Raw genomic sequence first — 23131 nt, 5'->3', positions numbered from 1 at the left:
AAAGAGGCTAAAAATATTTCTAAGAAAGGGATGAGATTTCTTGATCAGGTTGGATTAGTTGCGTAAAATAGTCCCTGACACTTGATATTGCAAAACAGATGCCATTGCCCAAAGCAGGGAAATCAGTAACAATTACAACGTATCTGTGTAGTTATTCACTTTATACCGTAAAGCCAGGGGAGGTTCTCACCTGTCTTCTCTTCTGCCCTGCAGGACTGTTCCTTATTCTGGGTTTGATACTCTACCCTGCTGGCTGGGGCTGCCAGAAGGCCATAGGCTACTGTGGACACTATGCATCGGCCTACAAACCTGGAGACTGCTCCTTGGGCTGGGCCTTTTACACCGCCATCGGAGGCACAGTCCTCACCTTCATCTGTGCTGTCTTCTCCGCACAAGCAGAAATTGCAACCTCCAGTGACAAAGTACAGGAAGAAATTGAAGAGGGGAAAAGCCTTATATGCCTCCTTTAGTTTGGAAGAGACACAAATGCCACTTTCTGCCTATGTAACCTTGTGAAACAGCACCCCTCTGGTTTCATCATCTGAGTCAAGTGAAGAACTAGCCTTTATCTACCAAAGCCTACATTCCACAGCCTTGAGCCTTAACAGGACCAATGAGAGGCAACAGTCACCTAAGTGATGGCACTCGAGGACCACAGTGCAAAATGTCAGAGATGGAATATAAAAATACTGCATGAAGCCTGGCACAAGTTGACAAGTCTGACTTCATCTCCCCCAAGGCTCAACAAAGGATAATGATCTAAACCATTAAGGCCGCAGTTCTTCTGGTAACAAAGGGGATTGTGAGCTAGGTTTTCAGGCTATTTTGAGATGTGTTTCTGCCACAAGGCTGCATGCCTGTGAGCATCTCTGCCTCAGAATGAGGTTTGGGGGTTGGTGTTTTTGTCTCCTCCTAGTTCTTCCAAGTTTTCTCAGAGACTAAAAATGAAGACTGCATACTTACTGGGAATAGGGATGTGTGCTCAAGGGCATACAAGACACTGCCTCTTAATTAGCTGACCGAGGGGTGAGCAGGTCAGTGTGGAATGCTGTTATGGAACTTATTCTAGGCTGAATTCCTGAGTAAGGTAGATCTATTGAACTGTAATTCCAAGATTTTAGAAATTTGACTTAAGGAAAGAATAAGGACTTGTATGATCATGAGAATAAAGAAGAAAATCCTGCTAGTGAAGACAAACTCATTCCAGTTCCCAGCAGTCAGGCTAGCACCAGTACTGGCCCAGTCTCCTCTTCCAATGGAGATCACATGTTTTTCTCCTAGGGTTAGGATTGAGCTTTGACTGCCAAAGGAAACCTCACCCTGTTTCCTCATTCCAGGAACAGAGATCTCTAGGCCAGCTGTGGCTCATTCAGATGTACAGTGGGAGAACTTGCCAGAATCTCAGCACTTGTGGGGAGACCTCTTCCCACTGGTAACCATGTGGTAGTCAGCTGTACTTCCAACCCCAGCAGCAACTGAATGACATTCTTTGCAGGAAAAAAGGAGCTAGTCATCTAAGTCAAGTTTCTCCAGTTACTGGTATTGATCCTGAAAGCAGACTAAAATAACATTAAAATTACTGCAATGGGTAATTTGCATCAAAGGCTTCATACCCAAAAATGCACAGAGTAGAAAGTTAATACAAAAACGAGAGCAAAACCAAGCTTAAAGCACCTGCCTATAACTGTTTACAAAAATAATGGAACACCACTATTAAAAAGGATTCAGGAGACTTTAATCGAGTTTCTGTAAGTTGCCAATAAAATGGATTGAGAAAAATGGTATTAGCCATCACTTTAAATTTACTTTGGAATGATCTCAGTGGCAAGAACCCAGTTGGGTATTGCCCCAAGCTTCAGAACTGCAGAATGATACAGAAATTTAAGCAAGTGGAGTTGGACCTGTGAGATTTCTGGAAGAATTAAAAGGATAGGTCTATTTGGGCTTATGAATCTGCTCATGTGACAGCTTGCTTTGTTTTGAAAGCTTAACAAATAATTTACTCTGCACCTGCTCTGTGTAAGGTATTGTATTCTAAGTGCCATCAGGCATAGAACCCTGATTCAGATTTTACGACCTTGCCCCAGTGAATCATCTTCAGGCTGACTCTAAAACCATGCCTTGGTGCAAAACAAATAACTGCTTTATTTGTAGATGGAATGGAGTGACTGAAATTTTATTCCCTTCTGGCCTCTGGTCTATACCACAAATCATCCTATCACACAAATTAAAAGCTAAGGGCAGGAGGGGTGGTGGTGTAGAACCCGGCCCTAATGAGTTCACCAGTGTTCGACCAAAGTTCAAAATAAGCAACATGTAGTCCTAGGACTTCTTTTGAAAAGAGAAGGGGTAAAGAGGTATCCTCATAGCAGCCCTCGGTACAGCCTCAGGAAACAATCCTATCGAACACCACACAGAAATAGGTTATGGCAGCCAATGGACAGGGCTCCTGTCCCTGACTGTGCATTTATATGCTCTCACCAAGCCTCAATGCCCATAGTAACTACTTTTTAAACCTGAGCAGTAATTTTCATTAAAAAAAAAAACAAAAACAATTCCTTTTATCAGAAGATTCACTCTATTTTTTGCTGTAAAAAATAGAGAACCCATATCCTAATTCCCTAACACTAATTTTATACTCTAACTTTCCTTCTTACAGACAAGTTCAAGTCCTAAGCCCTGACACTCCTCTGAGCATGTCCATCATCTTTACTGTCTGATTGCTCTTCGGCTTAGGTGGTGATGTATCTCTGGAACACCCTGATAACAGTAGTCACAAGCGTAAACCTTACTTGGCCAGTGTTCTACTCCATCAGTCTGAATGCTACAGAAAACAAAGCACATGCACACACACATAACCCCAAACCACTAAAAACTACTTAAGTGCTGACTTAGTAATCAGAGATGGAATTTCTCTAGCAGAGACAGAGTAAGAAGTAATGTTGGGCCTTTTAAACCTTCAGTCCATTAGCTAGGCTTTGGGGAAAATGGACCATTAAAATCATGCTAGTCTACACCAAAACTGTACAGCTGTTTAAAAACCACTGAATATGAGGAATGTGTTGACCCACACTTTGGTAATTAATATCAATCACCTCATCACCTCAGTCTCAAAGTCTAATACACCTGGACCATTACTACTACCAGAAAAGTCTTATTTATTTTTGCCTGCATCTGCGCTTAAAGTTTTGTGATGGGCTGGGCTTCTCAATGAACTCCAAGAAGGCAGAAATATCTGCCTTGGATTCTGTGGATTTTTTTTAAACCTGTGTGCTAATTCAACAATGTTACATTCATTGTGTAAGGGTTTTTGTATAGTTTTCAAACCTCTGTGGTGTAATGATCTTTGTTAAACATGTAAAGTGCCATAGTCTTTTTTTATGTGTAGCATATTTAAAAAATATATATGTATATTATACATACACAAGTCTGTGTGAAAGATGTGCAATAACAAAGGTGTATGTATGTTTTGTTTTTTTTGGAAACTGGACAGGAGTCAAAACAGGGATTGTTTCTGTTTTGGCAAAGGAGAGGTAAACATTTTTTGCCTTCATGGCCTAGTCATTAACCCCGTAACAATTTAAATGCTACACAAACTGATGTGAAGACAAGACTGGTATGGAATCATTTATTCCTGGGTCTAAATTAAAATAATCACTAGATTTACGTGAAAATTAAGCCAGCACCAGGCCCAGTGAATGCTAGTCTTTCATGTGAAATGTGAAGCTGCCATGTTGCCTTTTCTGTTAGTGTGATAACTAGTAGCTGGTACATAATCACTAAGGAGCTATTTCTTAACACGCTTTGATAGACCACGTTAATGCTAGACCACTATTTAAGGGCTGCTCTCACACCTTTGTAGCCATAAGAGTCTGGCTTAGAACAGACCTCTCTGTGCAATAACATGTGGCCACTAGAAATCCCTGGCCTGTATTTGTACTGGGGCAGCAATGACTCCCAAGGGCCAAAAGAGTTAAAGGCATGAATGGGATTTCTTCTGAGACTGTGGTGAAACTCCTTCCAAGGCTGGGGGTTCATTAGGTGCTTTGGAGGAACTCAGCATCACTTGATATTCAGTAGCCACTTGAGCCAAATAGAAAATTGTATTTACCGCTAATGGACTCAATTTGAGCCTTCAAATTTGTGGTTATCCTATTGTATTGTAAACTAATACATTGTCTGTCTAGCATTGATTAGGTTCTTGTCCATATGTATTTCACAATGCCCTCCCCTCCCCAGATCTTAATTAAACCAGATTTTGGAAACTCATCCTGATTTTTTTCAAGTTTAAGTCTATTGGTTTCAATGGGATATATACAAGTTTCTCAAGAAAACATCTACCAGTCAAATTTTATGATAAACACTAAGTTATATGTAATATTAACAATAGGAAAAAATATTCAGGTACTTTATTCCATTCACTAGTAACATATATATCCCTACCTTAGGTTAGCTTTAACTTTAAGTACACATTTCTTCCTTGGAGAAGCATCAATATAAATGGGGGGGGGGGGAACTCTCAAATACTATACAAATATCTTAAATTTTACAGTAAATTTAAGAAATATGAAAATGCTTCTAAGTATTACAAAGGCTTTACAAAGAAATATGTGTAATAATGACAAGGAAGAAAGTCAGATGAAGGGCACCGTCTCTTCCAATATGAAGAGCCAGTTGTGGAACAGTTCCACATCCACATTTCTTGAAGGTAATCCTGCCCATAACAAGCCTTATCAAGAAGGAGAATTCTAATTTATTAATTCAAAGATGACACAACCTATTTCATAAACTCTGATTCAACTCTCCGTATCCCATGAAGCACTTATCTGACAGAATAAACAAAAATGGCTATTTCTTTTCTGATTGAGGACCCATAACAGCTGAAGCAACATTTATGCTTTGGCTTCTAAACATACCTGAAACCTGCTAGGTTTCTGATAGAAGTAAAAATTAAAAGCTGACAAAATTATTCGAATCACTCAAGAAAAAATATTCCAAACAAGTTATATAAATATCTCAAGCAAAATTGGAAATTTTTGGTTGCTTTTTCAACTATCACATCTTTAATCCAAAAGAGAAAGGACCCTGACTTTACATGCCAGCAGAGGCTGGAGAATCCTCATAATTGCTTCCCATTTCATCCTTAGTTTTTACCTAGCAATTCTGCTACTGGATCAGCTTCTCATGATTGATCTCTCTGAACACTACATTCAACTTACTCCTAGCTCTCCTTAAAGTCTTTGCTTAACATTAAAACTACTTAAGAACAGTCATGACTATCTTGGACATTTATTTTTAAGTGGGTGTTTTCAGGAATTTCCAATAATTCACCATCTTTTCAACTCTGCAACACTAAAGGATAAAAACAACATCAAAGCAAACTTTTAGCCTCCTCTTCAAAGCAGCAAGAACCAGTAACTGTCTTTATTTCAGAGTCCATGTCAGCTGCTTAATCATTTGGCTGGGGCCATGCAATTGATGTCCCTACTACTATCTTCTTCCTTGCAGCTTCTTCCTCACCACATAGAGTTCTACAAGATAAGTCTTTAAATTGTAAACTGCTCATTTTGCTGAGGAATACAGGATGTAGATAAAAGCATAAATAAGAGGAAGCAGTAAAACCACATCGGAAGGAAAAGTCAACCAAATAACATGTAGGTATGTGCAGCTCTTTGGCTTTTTATAGTAAAATATACAGAAAAATCTAACATCTATAGGCAAGCAGTCAACCAAGTGTCCAAGGGGGATACCACTTTGACCTATTCGCAAAAGAACAAAGCCTGAATTAAGGCAGGTGATGGTGAAAACTGTAAGATGAATCAGATAGGTTTTGGGGAAAAAATGGACAGCTTGGTGACTAGTCAGAAGTGGGAGGGGGTGTGGAAAGAGAGGAGGAGAGAGTCCAGAGTGTCTTCCTATTTAAATTGGGCACTGGGTGAAAAGTGATGCTGTCGCCAAGATTAGAAATCCAAGAGGAGCAGAAACAGTAAAGGTGGGAGGGTTCAGCTTAGGCTGCCAGTGGAGAAGTCCTGTGTGCAGTCCGGAATAGGATACGGAGAGAAGACCAAGTTATACAAAGAGATCTGGAAGTCATCAATACACACGATGGAATATAAAAGTTCTTAATTGCTGTGCAGTTTCTCTGTGCATGTACTGTCTTAAGCACTTAATATAATTCATTTATTCATCAAAACTCAATGAAAAGAAAATTATTCTCATGTTACAGATAAGTTGTCACTCAAGCAACTTAACTCAAGTTAAATAATTTAGGTTAAAAAGCTACAAAGTGGCAAAGCCAAGGCTCAAAGACAGTTTTGACACCCAAGTCTATATATTCTCAAACAGCTGTAGATTCCTTCACCTTGAAGGTACATGGTGAAAAGAAGGCCAATACAAACCGTGGGGGAACACCAACATCTCTGTGTAGGTAAGTCTCAGAATAACTTCCAAGTCCCATTCCAAAAAGACCGTAAGCTGACAACTGACAAAAACTGCTGTCTCCTCCCTTTTCAGAGAAAGACCTGGTAGTTTTTCATACCTTTGAAGAGGACACCACATGTCTCAATTCACTCAATCCTGAAAACGGCCACTAAAAGTTCATTAGGTGTATGACAGCGGTAATACAAATAGTGGTTTCATAGTTCTTATTTTGTTATAAACAACCTCTCATCCAGGATAAGCAGCTATTATTATTAGCTAAAAAGCCCATTTTCTTCATAGTTAACCTAATAAGGATTTGACCTCAACTAAAGTTTCTCCAAACATAAACACAAATGCCAAAGATCATTTGGTAACGGTACAGCAGGTACTCACCCACACATCACAGAGCCAGGCCTTGATGTGGAGACTTCAAAAGTACATGCTGTAATTTTTTTCTTGGTTGTGGATTTTTTTTTCCTAGAGTCCTATCCCTAAAGGATGGATATGAATTATGGATATCAATGTGAAAAAATGGAAAGGGAACAAAGCTGGAAAGAAGTGGTACCATGGAGCAAAGATCCCATATGTAACAGGAGTGAGGAACACGGGTCTACCTGCCCCTTCACCACCACTCACTGAGTGACTGGGATAATTTTCTAGTCATCTATAAAAATGCAGCCAGTAATAGAAATTACATCATAGGTCTGGTGTGAGGATTAAGTGATGTATGTAAAGCATTTGGTATACTCTCTGGTATAAAGTCCTCACTAAATAAAAGTTATTAGATGAAAAAATTTTGAAGAATAACATAACGTGTTAAAACCAATCTAATTTTACCTAGAGAGCCTCAATGGATTTGCTACCTGAGGCCACCAATGCTTTTTCCATCCTAATTATCCTGATCTTAGTGCTTTCAGGAAGTGGAAGATTTCTCTGTAGATGCAGGATACATGGTCACTCCTATTTAGCAAAACCAAAAAACAAACAGGTTAGTGTTGAATGAGCCATCATCTATGGACAATGAGAATCTGAAAGAACAAACCTGTAAAACCTACTGGTGGCAAAGACTTTAGAAAAGAACATCCAATTTGGCAGAGTGTGGATAAAGAGACCATTTCAGGGGCACCTGGGTGGCTCAGTCGGTGAAGCATCCGACTTCAGCTCAGGTCATTATCTCATGGCTTGTGAGTTCAAGCCCCGCATCAGGCTCTGTGCTGACAGCTCAGAGTCTGGAGCCTGCTTCTGATTCTGTGTCCCTCTCTCACTCTGCCTCTCTCCCGTTCATGCTCTGTCTCTCTCAAGAAAAAATAAAAAACATTAAAAAAATTTTTTTAAAAAAGGCCGTTTCATACAATACTGACAGGATGTAAATTGATAAAATTTTCTGGAGCAATTTGGCAATGCACAACAAAGGCCTTTAAAAATATGCTTAAGTTTTGAGGACCCGGCTGGTTCAGTTGGTAGAGAATGTGACTCTTGATCTTGGAGTCTTAAGTTCAAGCCCCACATTGGAGGTGGAGTTAAAAAAGAAAACGCTTATGTTTTGACCCAGCAATTTGCCCTAAAGAAAGAACAAAAGACTAGGCCCCCAAACTTAGGAACAATACATTCCTTGATAAATTATTAACACAAAAACCTGAAAATGAGAACATAAAGGAACAACAGGACTTAGAAAAATAACATATGAGCAGCTGAAAACAATGAACAAAATAGCAATAAGTTAATAACTATCAATAATTACTTTAAATGTAAATGGACTAAATTCTCTAATCAAAAGACAGAGTGGTTTGAATGGATAAAAGAAAACAAAACCCAACTTTATACTGTCTACAAAAGATTCACTTCAGATGTAACGGCACATATACATTGGAAATGAAATGATAAGATCTTCCATGCAAAAATATACCAAAAGAGAATTGGCATAGTAATACTTATATGAGACAAAATACTTTAAAATAAAGACAGTAAAAAAGACAAAGAAGGGCATTACATAATGATAAAAGGGTCAATCCAACAAGACAACATAATATTTATAAGTATTTATGCGCCCAACATAGAAGCAACTAAACATATAAAGCAAGTATTAACAGCCCTAAAGGAAAAGGAAGACAAAGCAATACAATGAGGTAACAGAAGGACATTATAGTAGGACATCAACAAACAGATCATCCAGACAGAAAATCAATAAGTAAACATTGGCCTGGAATGACATATTAGATCATATGGACTTACTAAATATAAACAGAGCATGCCATCCAAAAGCAGCAGCAAACACATTCTTCTCAAGTGCACATGAAACATTCTCCAGGACAGATCACATGTAAAGTCACAAAAACAATTCTTAATAAATTTAAGAGAACAAATCATATCAAGCATCTTTTCCAACCATAATGATACAGAACTAGAAACCAATTACAAGAATAAAACTGGAAAATGTGCAGATTAAACACCATGCAACTGTGAACAACCAATGTGGGTCAATAAAGTAATCCAAGGAGAAATAAAAATACCTTAAACAAAAATGCAAACACAACATACCAAAATTTATGAGATGCAGCAAAAATAGTTCTAAGAGGGATCATAGCAATACAGGCCTACCTTAAGAAATAAGAAAAATCTCAAACTATCTAACTTCACACTGCAAGAAATTAGAAAAAGAAAAAAAAAGCCCAAAATTAGTAGAAGGAAAAAAGTAACAGATCAGAGAATAAAAATGAAATAGACTAAAAATAACAGAAAAAAGATCAATGGAACTAAGAACTGGTTCTTTGAAAAGATAAACATAATCTTGACACCTTTAGCTAGACTTATCAAAGAAAAAAAAACGGCTCAGATAAATAAAATCAGATTTTACAAAGATACCTCAGAAACATGAAGGATGTTGAGACTATTATAATTAATTATATGCAAATAAAATGGACAACCTAGAAGAAATGGATAAATTCCTAGTGACATACAGTCTTCTAGGAATGAATCATGAAAAAATAAAGAATCTGAACAGACTGATTACTAGTAAGAGGAATGAATCAAAAATCAAAACCTCCAACAAATAAAAGTCTAGGACCAGATGGCTTTAAGGGTGAATTCTACCAAACATTCAAGGAATTAATACCAATAATTCTCAAAGTCTTCTAAAAAAACTGAAGAGGAGAGAATACTTCCAATCATTTTATGAGGCCAATATTACCCTAACCAATATCAGCTAACGATACCACAAGAAAAGAAAATTACAGGACAATATCCCTGATGAGCATAAATCTAAAAGTTGTCAAAAAATATTAGGAAACCAAATTTAACAATACATTAAGAGAACCATATACCATGATCACGTAGGATTTATTCCAGGGATGCAAGATGGTTCAACATCTGCAAATCAATTTCATATAGTACGTTAACAAAATGAATGATAAAAATCATATCATCTCAATAGATGCAGAAAATAGCATTTTGAAAATTCAACATGTATTTACAACAAAAACTCTCCACAGAGTGAGTATAGAGGGAACATATCCTCTTTCGTAATGGTGATATATGGACAAGGTGAAAATAGACAAGCCCAGAGCTAACATCATACTCAGTGGTGAAACAGGAACATGAGAAGGATGCCCACTCTCACCATTTTTATTCAAAACAGTATTGGAAATCTTATCAAGAGCAAGGAGGCAAGTAAAAAATTAACAAAGACATCCAAATTGGAAAGAAAGAAATAAAACTGCCACTATCTGTAGATGACATGATTTTATATATAGAAGAGCTTGAAGACTTTATTTTAAAAATGTTAGAATAAATGAATTCAGTAAAATTTCAGGATATGAAATTAATATACAAAAGATCTGTTGTATTTCTATACACTAACAATGATCTATCAGAAAGAGAAATTAATAATCCCATCTACAATTGTATCAAAAGAATAAAATATCTAGGAATAAATTTAACCAAGGTAAAAGACCCACAGACTAAAAACTGTAAGACACTGATTCAAGAAAATAAAGATGACGCAAACAGATGGAAAGATAGTCTCTGCTCACAGAAGAATAATGTTAAAATGTCTATACTACTCAAAGCCATCTACAGATTCAATGCAAACCATTTCAAAATTCAAATGGCATTTTTCACAGAAATAAAATAAATGATACTAAAATCTGTATGGAACCACAAAAGACTCTGGGCAACCAAAGCAAACTTGAGAAAGGACAAAACTGGAGGCATCACACTCCCCTATTTCAAGTTATATTACAAAGCTATAATAATCAAAACATTATATTAGCATAAAAAGAAAGAGCCCAGAAATAAACCCACACATACATGATCAATTAATCTATGATAAAGGATTAAAAAATACAAATGGGGAAAAGAACAGTCTCTTCAATAAATGGTGCTTGGAAAACTGGACAGCCACATGCAAAAGAATGAAACTGGACCATTATTTTATACCATACACCAAAATTAACTTAAAATGGATTAGAGAACTGAATGTAAGACCTGAAACCATAAAATCCCTAGAAACAAACATAGGTGGTAAGTTCCTTGACACTGACCTTGGTAATGATGTTTTGGATATGACTCCAAAAGCAAAGGCATCAAAAGCAAAATACCTGTAAATTAACCAACTGAACCACCCAAGAAGGTTGAAAGAAAAACTTATTTTTTAATTTCAGGATAAAAGGTGTCTTCCTCAAAAATTAATAGAAACATATAAACCAAATTTTAATGTTTATTGGTATAAAATTATGAGCAACTTTATCTTTTGCTTTATAAATATTTTCTGTAATTTCTACTGAAATGTGTATTTATTTTATAAATTAAAAAAGTTTATTTTAGAAGCTAAACTATCAGACCATTATGATATAATGCTAGAAGAGGGAACATAGGATTAAAAAACCCACACTGTTTATATCCCTTAATTCTATATAAATGTATGCATGCATAGAAAAAGTGGAAAATACAATAAAACATTAGCAGTGATATTCCTAGATGATAGAAACACAGATTTTTTTTCTCATTTATCATTTTCCATGTTTTCTAATTGTTCTCTAACAGGTATATAAGACTTTCAAACTAGAAAAAACTACTAGAAAAAACTACTTTGAGTAGGAGGCACAAACTACTAGAAAAAACAAACTAGAAAAAACTACTTTGAGTAGGAATGTGTGTGCCCAGTGGACTGAGTTTTTGTGTAGACTCTAATATTGCAGGAACTACTGTGATGACCAGATAAAAGAGTGATTTTTGGCTGAAGAAACAGCTGAACAATATTATAAGCTACCAACAGTAACAACTACTCACAACTATGATTTATCTTGAGAATCACCGGCCTACAAAATACTAAATGAGTGTTGAAGGAATTCTAAGATTACATATAAGAATTAAAAAATAAAATTTGCATGCTATGATTCTACAAAGTATAACTGTTTAAATGTAGAGAAAATATTTAGAGTAATTTTGTCTTAAGTATACAAAACATCATTAGGTTGGAGAAGATTAACTATTTTCTGTCCTATTAGAGAAAAGATAACATGGTTTTAGTGGCAGGAAAGTTTTAACTACACCATCAGCCATGTAAGCCCAGAAAGATATAAGCTGAAAAATAAATCAAGATTTAGATCAACATAAAATTTAACACTCACTACATTGCTACCTGGTGGCTCCTATCTCCTTGCCATTTGAAAACATAAACAGTGCTAGTGAAAATTCTATAGGTTAAAGGCTTTTTCTTACCAAAACCACAAAGTTAAACTGTAAATATGAAACCTCAGGAAGGGTAAGAACACTAGAGAAGAGTCTTTCCTCATTTTCCCAGAAACTTTAAATTGAATAAATCTATTTATCTTGTATAGATTAGTGACAATGTCTGGCTTAGCAAATTTCTATAGATTTCTTTCTAGCTCTCTATATACTATGACAAAGCCCTAATGAGGTTTTAAAACACCCATCAATACAAAAAGCATGCTGTTTGGTAAAATGTATCCTCAAGTTCTAGTGGAAATACTTCACTTCCATAATATTTAGACACTAAGATATAAATTTTTAGTTTAATAAACAAGTATTTAAAACAACTCTAGTGTTTTAAAACATTCTACTCTATATAAATTTATACTGTGGTACTTGAAAATCTATCAAAGTAAGGCATTTTTTATTTTTAACCATCAATTATTTTTACATTAACCATTTTTATTTAACTTGAAAAGGCCTTAATTACATGGAATCAAAAAATCCCTCTAAACATATTCCTTAAGGGAAAAATGGAAGGAAATACAGTGTGCAATGGTGTCTGACAGCCATGGTAATTCTAACAGGGGAAAATATATGCAAAACTATAACAAACTCTATATATAAACAGTCTAAACATAGATTTTCACCAATAAAGATATAAAATTAAATGCTATTATGTCAGCATTTTCAGAAAAAGATATAGCAGTAACTGTGAAAACATTATGCTAGTACAAATAAATTACAGAAAATAAACTCAATTTAACATAAATCCCCTCTAAAACATGAACTATATATTATCTCAACAAGATTTATAGAAGACAGTACATCCAATGAAAATCCAAACTCACTTTTTAGGTAACACCCAGAAAATTGAAAATGCTGTTCCTATTTTAACATGTATTTCTCAGAATAAGATTCACCATGAACATTTTAGATTTTTACATCCTCCTTAGATAACCAAGTGAAAAATCCAACAATACACAAATAGGTACTTTCATCGGCACATAAACAAAGGTAGCTAGGTTAGGAAACAGAACACAAGTTCAATCTAATCAATACAATACTAGTACAGAGGCATCCATTTTAACCTACAAGGAAAAACCTGAGCCACAAAATAGGGTTTCCATTTTGAATCTTACTAACTTCTAGACAGTATGTGTATTTTGACCTTAGAGTGATCAAAATATGAGTGAAGTTCATGTTCCACCACCTAAAAGTTCTAATGCAACAGAAAAATGGTCATTTTGTGTTGCTGAGAGTTTTTAACCAAGTCTTTTATGTTATTTATTTTTTCAGCACATGTTAGAATTACAGAGATTCTTTAAAAATCAAATGTGAATTACCTATATACATTAAACTGACAGCATAATCTCTACCTCTGAAATGCTAATATAATGTTTAAAATTAGACAAACTAACATCCAGTAAACAGCATTTTATTTTATGACACTCTGTGTTAATACAATAAATATACAAAACTTCCAAACCACTGAAAACATGCAACATTAGAGGGACAGATGAAGGGCATTTATATAGAACCATGACACTCATCATGATGGCAGCGCAATATTACTCACTGACAAAATATACAAACATCCCTAGATAAATAATCCAAGTCCCAAATTACAAATCACTGAGCAAGGATTTTCCAGTGTTCAAATTTTAGTTTGAAGTAAAACAGCCACAACTTAATATTGCAAACTGAAAAATGACATGGATGCTTACAACATGAAGACCATTTCATGACTGTGATACTGGGTGGGTCACGTTAGTATTAAATATAATACATTAACAAATGCCAATCTTTTGCTGGAAAATGTGACCATTTACCAACTATTGTTAGGAGAATAGAGAATCTAAGAATTTAAAATCCCTATACCTTATCAAACTGTTAGTATTGCCATCATTTTAATCCACATTTAGGTTTTTAAAAAACAATTTTCTCTCATAAGCTTGTATTAACCCAAGTAACTGGATCTTAAAACATTCTCCCCATCCACACACAAAAAAGGTACTGTTGGTTTTAATTATTTGCTATTTAACAATGCTACCTTTGGGGAGTTCTACAAAATAGAGATAATTCCTATTCTTAAAGGAAAGTATGTCAGTATTTTTCAAGTCTCTATATTCATTTGTAGTTAAAAGAAAAAAGAAATGGACTTGAGATATAAATTAATGATAAATATAAGAGCTCCTCTTGTATTTTGTGGTTAATGTTTTGAATGTTTGTAAAATACACACTCAGTACAGCACACTGTGATAAAAGAGATTTTCAGTAAGATTATAGAATCTAAAGAACTTGAACTGGCTTATTTGTTTGACAAAGTAGGGAGATTATTACTAATCAGAAATATTCATAAAAACAGCTTTAAATTCATTTTCTGAATCCTATTTTAATCATAAGAAAAGAAATATCTTCCAAGTATATTATTTCAATAAATCCCAAATAAATCAAATGTAAACACCATCTAGATGGATCCATGTTATCTATTATCACGCAAAGCTTCCCTTATAAATAGTGAGAACTCATCATCCCACCCTCAGTATGAAATTCATTTACCTCCAGATTTGGGGAAAAGAATGCAAGTGATTTAACTATTTATACCCATCTGATTCTTATTTTTAAAGAAGATCTGCAGTCTCAAATAATTTAACCCAATAGACTATCCTTACTTAAAATCAAGTTGAATAAATCATTACTGATTATTCTGTAATCTTAAATTAGCTAATGACTTCCAAAACACAGTATAATGACTTTCAAAGGTCTTTGAGTCATTAAATCAATATTAAAAATGATTCAAAGTTTCAAATCAAGTATACTCTACGAATGAACTCCTAAGCTGCATAGTAACAATTTCAACATGGTCATAGTCACAATTAATGCATTTAACTGTATTTGTATTTTCTTGCTTGGTGCAAGTTATAGGTTTCATTTTTTTCTATTGCTGAAAAATTTTAATGTATTCAGTCTGTTTCAAAAGTTCAAAGACTGAGGTGCATTAGGAATTCAAGTATATGTGAAACAACAGCATCTTTTTCTTTTTAATCCCACTACAGATGAGAGGCTAAAAGAAAAATCCCTGAAATACTGTATGTTCTTTTTGGACAAGGAGTTAGTCTAGACTTTAATACCTCTGTTAAAAATTATACACACACACTCCCCAAAAAAGAGCTGCCAAACACAATCTCAGTTCAATTAAAATGAGTAACCACAAGAATATACCAAAGTTTCCATACCGTAATATTCTACTATGATACGGATACTGAAAATTAAAAAACAAAAACAAAAAACAGTATTATCATCACTACATTCTATTCCACTGATTATCTACCCTTTTTTGGATGATGCACTGCATATTACGTTCTCATATTGCATCCCAATAAATTTTTATTTAACAGAAACTATTGTAGAAAATCTCTTCTTTGATTCTACCAGCAACTCTGCAATCCTACAACCATAAGCAGTGCAAAAGCCAAAATACTAATTCTTTTAAGAAATGTGGTGCCCATGCAAGATCAGAGATTGGTATGAAAATATCAACTACTCTATAAAAATAAAACAAAAAGAAAAGGATAAAATTTACATCATCTACTACGAAATGCACACAGGCTCTTCACTGGTGACTAAAACTGCTAAAAAGCCAATTTTAAAATCCCTAAGTCCCTGATGGCCTATTTCTTTCAGTATAAATGGGGAAAATGGAATGAAGCATCGCTTTAATGTTCCAATATGTAATCCTTAAGTCTAAGATTTTTGAAAGAATGACTGCAGCTAGTACTAAATGCATTTTTAATCATAAGTACCATATTAATTTCAGTGTGTCACCACTGAAATAATTTGCTGAACATTCATCCCCCAAAAAATATGGAGAATATTTAGCATGTGATATTTTTTTCTGCAAGGGGCACCAAAATATTAAGAAACTAATAGGCAAATAAGACAAGGAAGTTTTTCTGGTTTTAGCCCATGCACAAGTGAACAGGAAATATACATGCTGTGTGTACTGTGTTTTGAACATAAAAATATTTATAGAGTACAGTAACTGGAGAAAAAGTACAGTCAGAAGGTACCAGTGTACTGTTGGAGGGTTCTCTACATCTGGTTACCCTTGAAAGCGTTCTGAGCCGCACTAGTTGCTGCACTTGAAGCTGCATTTGCAGCTGCAGTCTGGACAGTTTTGTTGGACATCACACCTGTTGCAAATTCTTGTTGGGCCTTCTCAAAACTAGCACCTGTTGTGCGGTATAGTCCATGTACCTACGGAGGCACAAAAAAGTGGGACAAGTTAAGTGGTAATCTACACACTCATTTTCAGCAACTCTTCAATTAATCTTGACATTACCCAGACATAAAAGGACTAGATTCTAGCCATGATTCCTAAGGTCAAGAATATCAGCCACCACACGGACATACAATTCTGTATTTAAATATTTTCCTAACATTGTCTGCCACTTTACCCCCAATGCAGAAGAGATAGTTATGCTTATGCAAACCAAAAATAATTTTTAAAACTTCTTAACCAACTGCAAAAAGCTATTTTTCCTGCTATACCTACTTTTTAAGATATTACAGAGAAAGGTTTAAACATAACAAGAGACATTCAGACATTAATACATTAACTTACCACCTTAGACAATTTAGAGTAATGCCTTATCAATTTTCATGTTGGCTACATATACACCACTAGCCCTATTATAATCAAATGGTTATCATTTCATCATTTAATATACCAAGGAATACATAGGTCCTTAAAGATACTTTTGCTGTCCTCTTTCACTCTGTGTACCATTTTACTTTTTGTGTATGGTCAAGTCCTAAAGGATTTACTTCTGAGAAATTTTGGGAAAGGAAAAACTTCTGGAAAGTGTCTGCTCATATTGATTTATCACTTAAATCTTTGGGACTTCTTTTCAAGAGCAAGGTTCAAAAACACTCTATTAGCATATGTTACGAGATGCATAAACTACAAAGTGCAACAATACATAACATCAGCCAATTTATATACATTTGGGGAAGGAAATAAAGCAAATTAGAATATTTATTTATTACATGTCTACAAACTTGGGGGGAGGGAGGAAGAGAAAGAAAGGGAACTTTCTTTGAATGAGTCAAAGACTTTCAAGTCAAACTTGGATACTGGGAAACTTTCAAGAAGACAGAGAAGAGGTAAGATAGGTTGGTTTAGAGGGGAAAGGAGACGCTAAGTTCTAAACATTCATACCTACCACAGCAGGCAGCAGGCAGGTGAAGATTTGATTTGGAGTTCAAAAGAGGAATAGGCTAGGGACATGGACTTGAAAAGCAATGGCACATAAATGGTAACTGCAACTCTGACATAAATGAAATGGTCCATGGAGAAAAAAAGAAAGAGTCAAATATCAAAGTCTGTTAAGATACCAATATTTAAGAGGTACCCACGACAATAAGGAACAATTAAAGAGAGGAATGGGAAAAGCCAGGGACTTTTTCACAGATGCCAAGGGAAGAAAGCCATGTTAAGGAATGAAGAGCTGCTCCGGGTAGGAGATAAAAATACCCACGCAGCCCTGAATTCTTCTGACACAGTGATGAAAGCAAATGTCATATTACAGTGGAACAAGGTGTAAAAGGGTCAGGAAGAAAATGAGAGCGCTGACAAGTACACTTTAGGCAAACCCTAAAATTGTTTTCTTCTCGTACTATAGCACTATCATAATTTAATTCCTTTAATATTTTGAGAGAATGATGAGAAAATGACTTTTTCATGTGTTGGTTAACTGAACACCGTATTTTACCTCTTTTGTATTCATTTCTTTCTCTCCAAGGGATAATCTTTATGCATTACTCAAATTTACTATTATGACACACAAAAATGGTTCCAAACAAAATTGTTGATCCTTATAAACATCAAGGGATCTGAAAATTAATCTTCACATTCGCACAGTCTGTGAAACGTCATTCTATTACATGATCATTTACTGTTATAATTTTGGCCAACATGTTCAAAACCATTTCTTCATGTTGGGAATTTTCAGAATCATAAGTAATTATTTTTATTCCCTTTTTAAAACCAATTTCTCTATGGAACATTAAAGATACAGATAAATTACTACTCCTATGTTCAAGAAAATTATCTCAAAGCAATGAATACATATAATTAGGACCAAGAAAATGAAGTTTATGATAGAAATCTAATAAACCTTGTCTACTTACTAGACTCTGTCATCATACAATATAATTACAGATTCACTTGTGTCTTCTCCCTTCCCCCCAAGTTTATGAGCATATAATCAACAAATGTTTGTTCTAACTTGCTTTGTTATTTCCTTTTCCAAATTTGTTTTAAATTGAGTGCCTGATGTTACGTATTCATGGACTTCATATTTAATTACTTAAAAATGTCATGCACAGCCCCACAGAGCACGAAGGCAAAATAAAGGTACGAACAACATACACTTCTCAGTAGTCCAAATCTATATAGACTCAGAGAGCCACCTAGAGGGAAGAGACTACACATGCGTACTCCATGCATAATGCTCAAATACTGTATGAAATCCATTATAAAACCATGTGAAAACGGGGATTCTTTTTACCAGTGCTCCAGCAACATGACAGGCTAATTATAAGGATTACCATCTCAAAAAACTCATCAATTTCCTGCTGTGTTTCATAGTGTTATCTATTGATAGCTCACATTCCTTACGACATCAGGGACAAAACTTTAAGGTAAAATATTACAATTTAAAAAAACTAAACAACTTAAATACTTTCTATCTCTTCTAGTTATGAGAACATCAACCTAAATATTTAGTTCTAGGAGTAACACAGAAAGAACAGTAGATTTGCTATCTACTGATTCCACTGCTTTCTACCAGGCTGGTCACCACTCAAAACCTCAAGTTTACTTCCCATGAAACAAGAATATTTGCTGTCCTATCTATCTCTCACATTTTTCCTAAGGATAAAATGAGAATTATGTAAATGTGTTACTCTAGTAAAAATTAAAATTAATTTTTAAGTATCTGGAGAAGAGTCACAGCCGAGATGCAACTCCAGAAGGGTATCTTGCTTTCTTAATGTATCTTCAAACATATGTTAGTGTATACTGTGGTGGTATATGACACAAAAAATTGTATACTATGGAAATTAAAGGCTCATGGTACTTTAAACAAAATAATCCAAATATATATTTCCATTAAAGCTTAGAGAATATGATTTCAAGAAATTTTTTTATTAATATAAGTTGCCTGTTACATAAAAATCACTAACTTTTTTTAAAACCTGGGAAAAAACAAATTTTTGAAATTTTTATTCTTGTTGTGAGTTTTTTTTTAAAAAAAAACTTAGGGATCTCTTAGCCTAATGTTTTCAATTAAACATTTCCTATAAACCATCTGTGAACTGCCCATAGATCTGGGTCAGATACCCCTTCTGTCACCTCTTGAATTAATACTCTAGTTTCACACTATTGAAATCCTGTTCATCCTCTGCAGCCTATCTCAAATACCACTGTCCTCTTTCTGCTTGATCTAACTGTGACTCTCCCTGTTGTGAGCACCTACAGTACATCTTTTAGGGATGTCTAGTGTGCCTTTTCTTTTGTAGGAGTTATCTACATGTCTTATACCCCATGTGCTTTTGGTTCCTTGAGGGGAAGAGCTAATTTCTACTCATTATTGTATCACCTATAAGATATAGTGACTTGCTGGGGTACGTGGCTGGCTTAGTCAGTAGAGCATGCAACTTTTGACCTTGAGGTCATGAGTTCAAGTGACATAGTGGGTGTAAAGCTTACTTAAAAAAAAAAAAAGACATAATAACTTGCAGTAAAAGCCACTGAATAATTACTTGTTTATTTTTTCTTTTATTTTTTAGCCATTTAAACAAATGGCTCACAATTATCCTATTTAAAAAAAAAAAAGTTACCAAAGAGGTACACTACTAATCTAACACAATGTACCTATGTTACAAAGAAAATTGCTTAGTTTGCAGTTACCTTCACAGGCCATTTTACAAGTGAACATACTAGGGAACTTTAACATACCACTTACATCAATAGATCACTCAGGCAGAAAATCAATCAAGGAAGCAGTAGCTTTGAAGGACATATCAGGCTAGATATACTTAACAGATATATACACAGAACACTGCATCCAAAAACAGCAGACCACACGTTCTTTTTGAGTACACACAGAATATTCTCCAGGACAGATCATATATTCGGCCATAAAACAAGCTTCAATAAATTTAAGAAGACTGAAATTCTATCAAGTATCTTTTCTGATCCACAATGGTATTAAACTGTAAATCAATTACAAAAAAAAAAAAAAAACTGGAAAAAAAAACACCACACAAATACATCAAGGCTAAACAACATGCTACCAACCAACCAATGGGTCAACAAAGAAATGAGAGAAAATTAAAAAAATACATTCACACAAATGAAAATGGAAACCAACAGTTCAACATCTTTGAGACAAAGCAAAAGAAGATCTAAGAAAAGCCCACCTCAAGGAAACAAGAAAAGTCTCAATCTAATCTTACACCTAAAGGCACTAAAAAATAAAGCCCAAAGTTAGTAGAAATAATAAAGGAAATAATACAGATCAGATTGGAAATAGACAAAAACAAATTAAGGAAACTCAGAACTGGTTCTTTGCAAAGATAAATACAAATGATAAAATCTTTACCAGACCTATCAAGCAAAAAAGAGGGCTCAAATAAATAAAATCAGAAATAAAAGAGGACAAATTACAACCAAAGAAATACAAAGGATTACAAGAGACTACTATGAAAAATTATATGCCAAAAAATTGAACTATCTAAATGAAAATGGATAAATTCCTAAAAACATACAGTCATCCGAGACAAAATCAGGAAGAAATAGAAAATCTCATCAGACTGATTACTAGCAATGAAACTGAATCAGTAATTAAAAAAAAAAAAAAAAACAAAAAACTCCCAATAAACAAAAGCTGAGGACTAGATGGCTTCACAAGGGAATTCTACCAAACATTTAAAGAAGAGCTAATGCCTATTCTTCTCAAACTAACCCAAAAAATTGAAGAGAAGAAATGTTTCCAAATTCATTCTATGAGGCCAGGATTAGTCTGACATCAAAACCAAAGGGACTACAAAAATAGAAAATTACAGGTCAATAATCCTAATGAACACAGATGCAAAAATCCTAAAAAAAAATTTAGCAAACCAAATTCAATAATATATTAAAGGATCATTCACCATGACCAGGTGAAATTTATTCCAGAGGTGAGAGATGGTTCAATAACTGCAAATCAATCAACACAATATACCAGATTAGCAAAATGAAGATAAAAATCACATGATCATCTCAATAGATGCAGAGAAACCACTTTACAAAATTCAACATCCATCCATGACAAAAACTCTCAAGAAATAGGATATAGAGGGAACATACCTCAACATAACAAAGGCCATATATGACAAACACACAGCTAACATCATACTTAGGGGTGAAAAGCTGAAAGCTTTTCCTCTAAGGTACAAGACAAGGATGTCCACTCTTGCTTTTTTTATTCAACATAGTACTCGAAGTCCTAGCCACAAAAATCAGGCAAGAAAAAGAAATAAAAGGTATCCACATTATTAAGGAGGAAATAACTCTGTCACTATTTGCAGATAACATAATATATACAGAAAACCCTAAAGACGCCACCAAAAACTGTTAGATTAAATGAATTGCAATTAATTATGGAAATGTGTTGCATTTCTCTACACTAATAATAAACCAGCAGAAAGAGAAATTAAGAATACAATCTTATTTATAGTGACATCAAAAAAGAAAAAAGAAATACCTAGAAATAAGTTTAACCAAAGAGGTGAAAGACCCATCTAATGAAAACTTTAAGACAATGATGAAATAAGTTGATACAAATGGAAAGATATACCATGTTCATGGATTCAAAGAATATTGTTAAAATGTTCAACCTATCCAAAGCAATCTAAAGATTCAATACCAATAGTATTTTTTGCAGAATTAAGATAATCCTAAAGTCTGTACAGAACTACGAAAGACCCCAAATACCAAAGCAATCTTGAAAAACAGAGCTATCACAAGCATCACAATTCCGCATTTCAAACTATACTACAAAACTATAGTAATCAAAACAGTATGGTACTAGCACAAAAAGAAACACCGAATAATGGAACACCACACAAAGCCCCAAAATAATCCCATGTTTACATGGTTAATTAATCTGTGACAAAGGAGGCAAGAATTTACACGGGGGAAAAGACCAGTCTCTTGGATAGTGTTGGGAAAACTGAACGGCTACATGCAAAAAAAAATAAAAGTGGACCACTTTCTTACACCACATACAAAAATAAATTCAAAATGGATTAAACACATAACCTAAGACCTGAAGGCATAAACTTGTGAAAGAAAACACAGGAAATAAACTCTTGGACATTAACCTTGGCAATATTTTTTTGGATATGTCCCCTTAATCAAGCGCAACAAAAGCAAAAATAAACAATTAGGACTACATCCAACTAAAAAGCTTGTTCCACACAGTGAAGGAAACCACCAATAAAATGAAAAGGAAACCTACTGAATGGGAGAACATATCTGCAAATTATCTATGATAAGGGATTAAGATCCAAAATACATAAAGAATCAATACAACTCAACACCAAAGAAACAATCCAATTAAAAAATGGGCAGAAGAACCTAAATAGACCCTTTCCCAAAGACAACACAAAGATGGCCAATATCCACGTGAGAAGATGCTCTCAATATCACTAATCATCAGGGAAATGGAAATCAAAACCACAATGAGGTATCACCTCAAACCAGTCAAAATAGCTATCATCAAAAAGACAAGAAATAACAAGTGTTGGCAAAAATGTGAGGAAGGGGGAACCTTCCTGCACTGTTTGTGTGTATGTAAATTGGTGTAGCAACTATGGGAAAACAGTATGGAAGTTTCTCAAGAAAGTAAAAATAGAAGTACCATATGATATAGTCACTCCATTTCTGGGT

General features: G+C 34.6%; 2 protein-coding genes across 5 annotated transcripts in view; one reads left to right on the top strand and one right to left on the bottom strand.

The window, feature by feature from the left end:
- The window catches only part of LHFPL2 (LHFPL tetraspan subfamily member 2), a 165529-nt gene extending 161260 nt beyond the window's left edge, over positions 1–4269 (top strand). For all 3 annotated transcript variants that reach the window (XM_042941943.1, XM_042941959.1, XM_042941950.1), the window contains one exon: positions 214–4269. In XM_042941943.1, the coding sequence (XP_042797877.1) occupies positions 214–470 (257 nt within the window). In that variant the 3' untranslated portion in view covers positions 471–4269. The remainder of the gene's footprint in view (positions 1–213) is intronic.
- Positions 4270–12570: 8301 nt separating this feature from the next.
- Positions 12571–23131, bottom strand: part of SCAMP1 (secretory carrier membrane protein 1) — a 136567-nt gene continuing 126006 nt past the window's right edge. For both annotated transcript variants that reach the window (XM_042941903.1, XM_042941912.1), the window contains exon 9: positions 12571–16389. In XM_042941903.1, coding sequence (XP_042797837.1) covers positions 16225–16389 — 165 coding nt within the window. In that variant the 3' untranslated portion in view covers positions 12571–16224. The remainder of the gene's footprint in view (positions 16390–23131) is intronic.

The sequence above is a fragment of the Panthera leo genome, chromosome A1 (genome assembly GCF_018350215.1).
Source record: "Panthera leo isolate Ple1 chromosome A1, P.leo_Ple1_pat1.1, whole genome shotgun sequence".
NCBI lineage: Eukaryota > Metazoa > Chordata > Mammalia > Carnivora > Felidae > Panthera > Panthera leo.
This window is presented reverse-complemented; position numbering and strand designations above follow the sequence as displayed.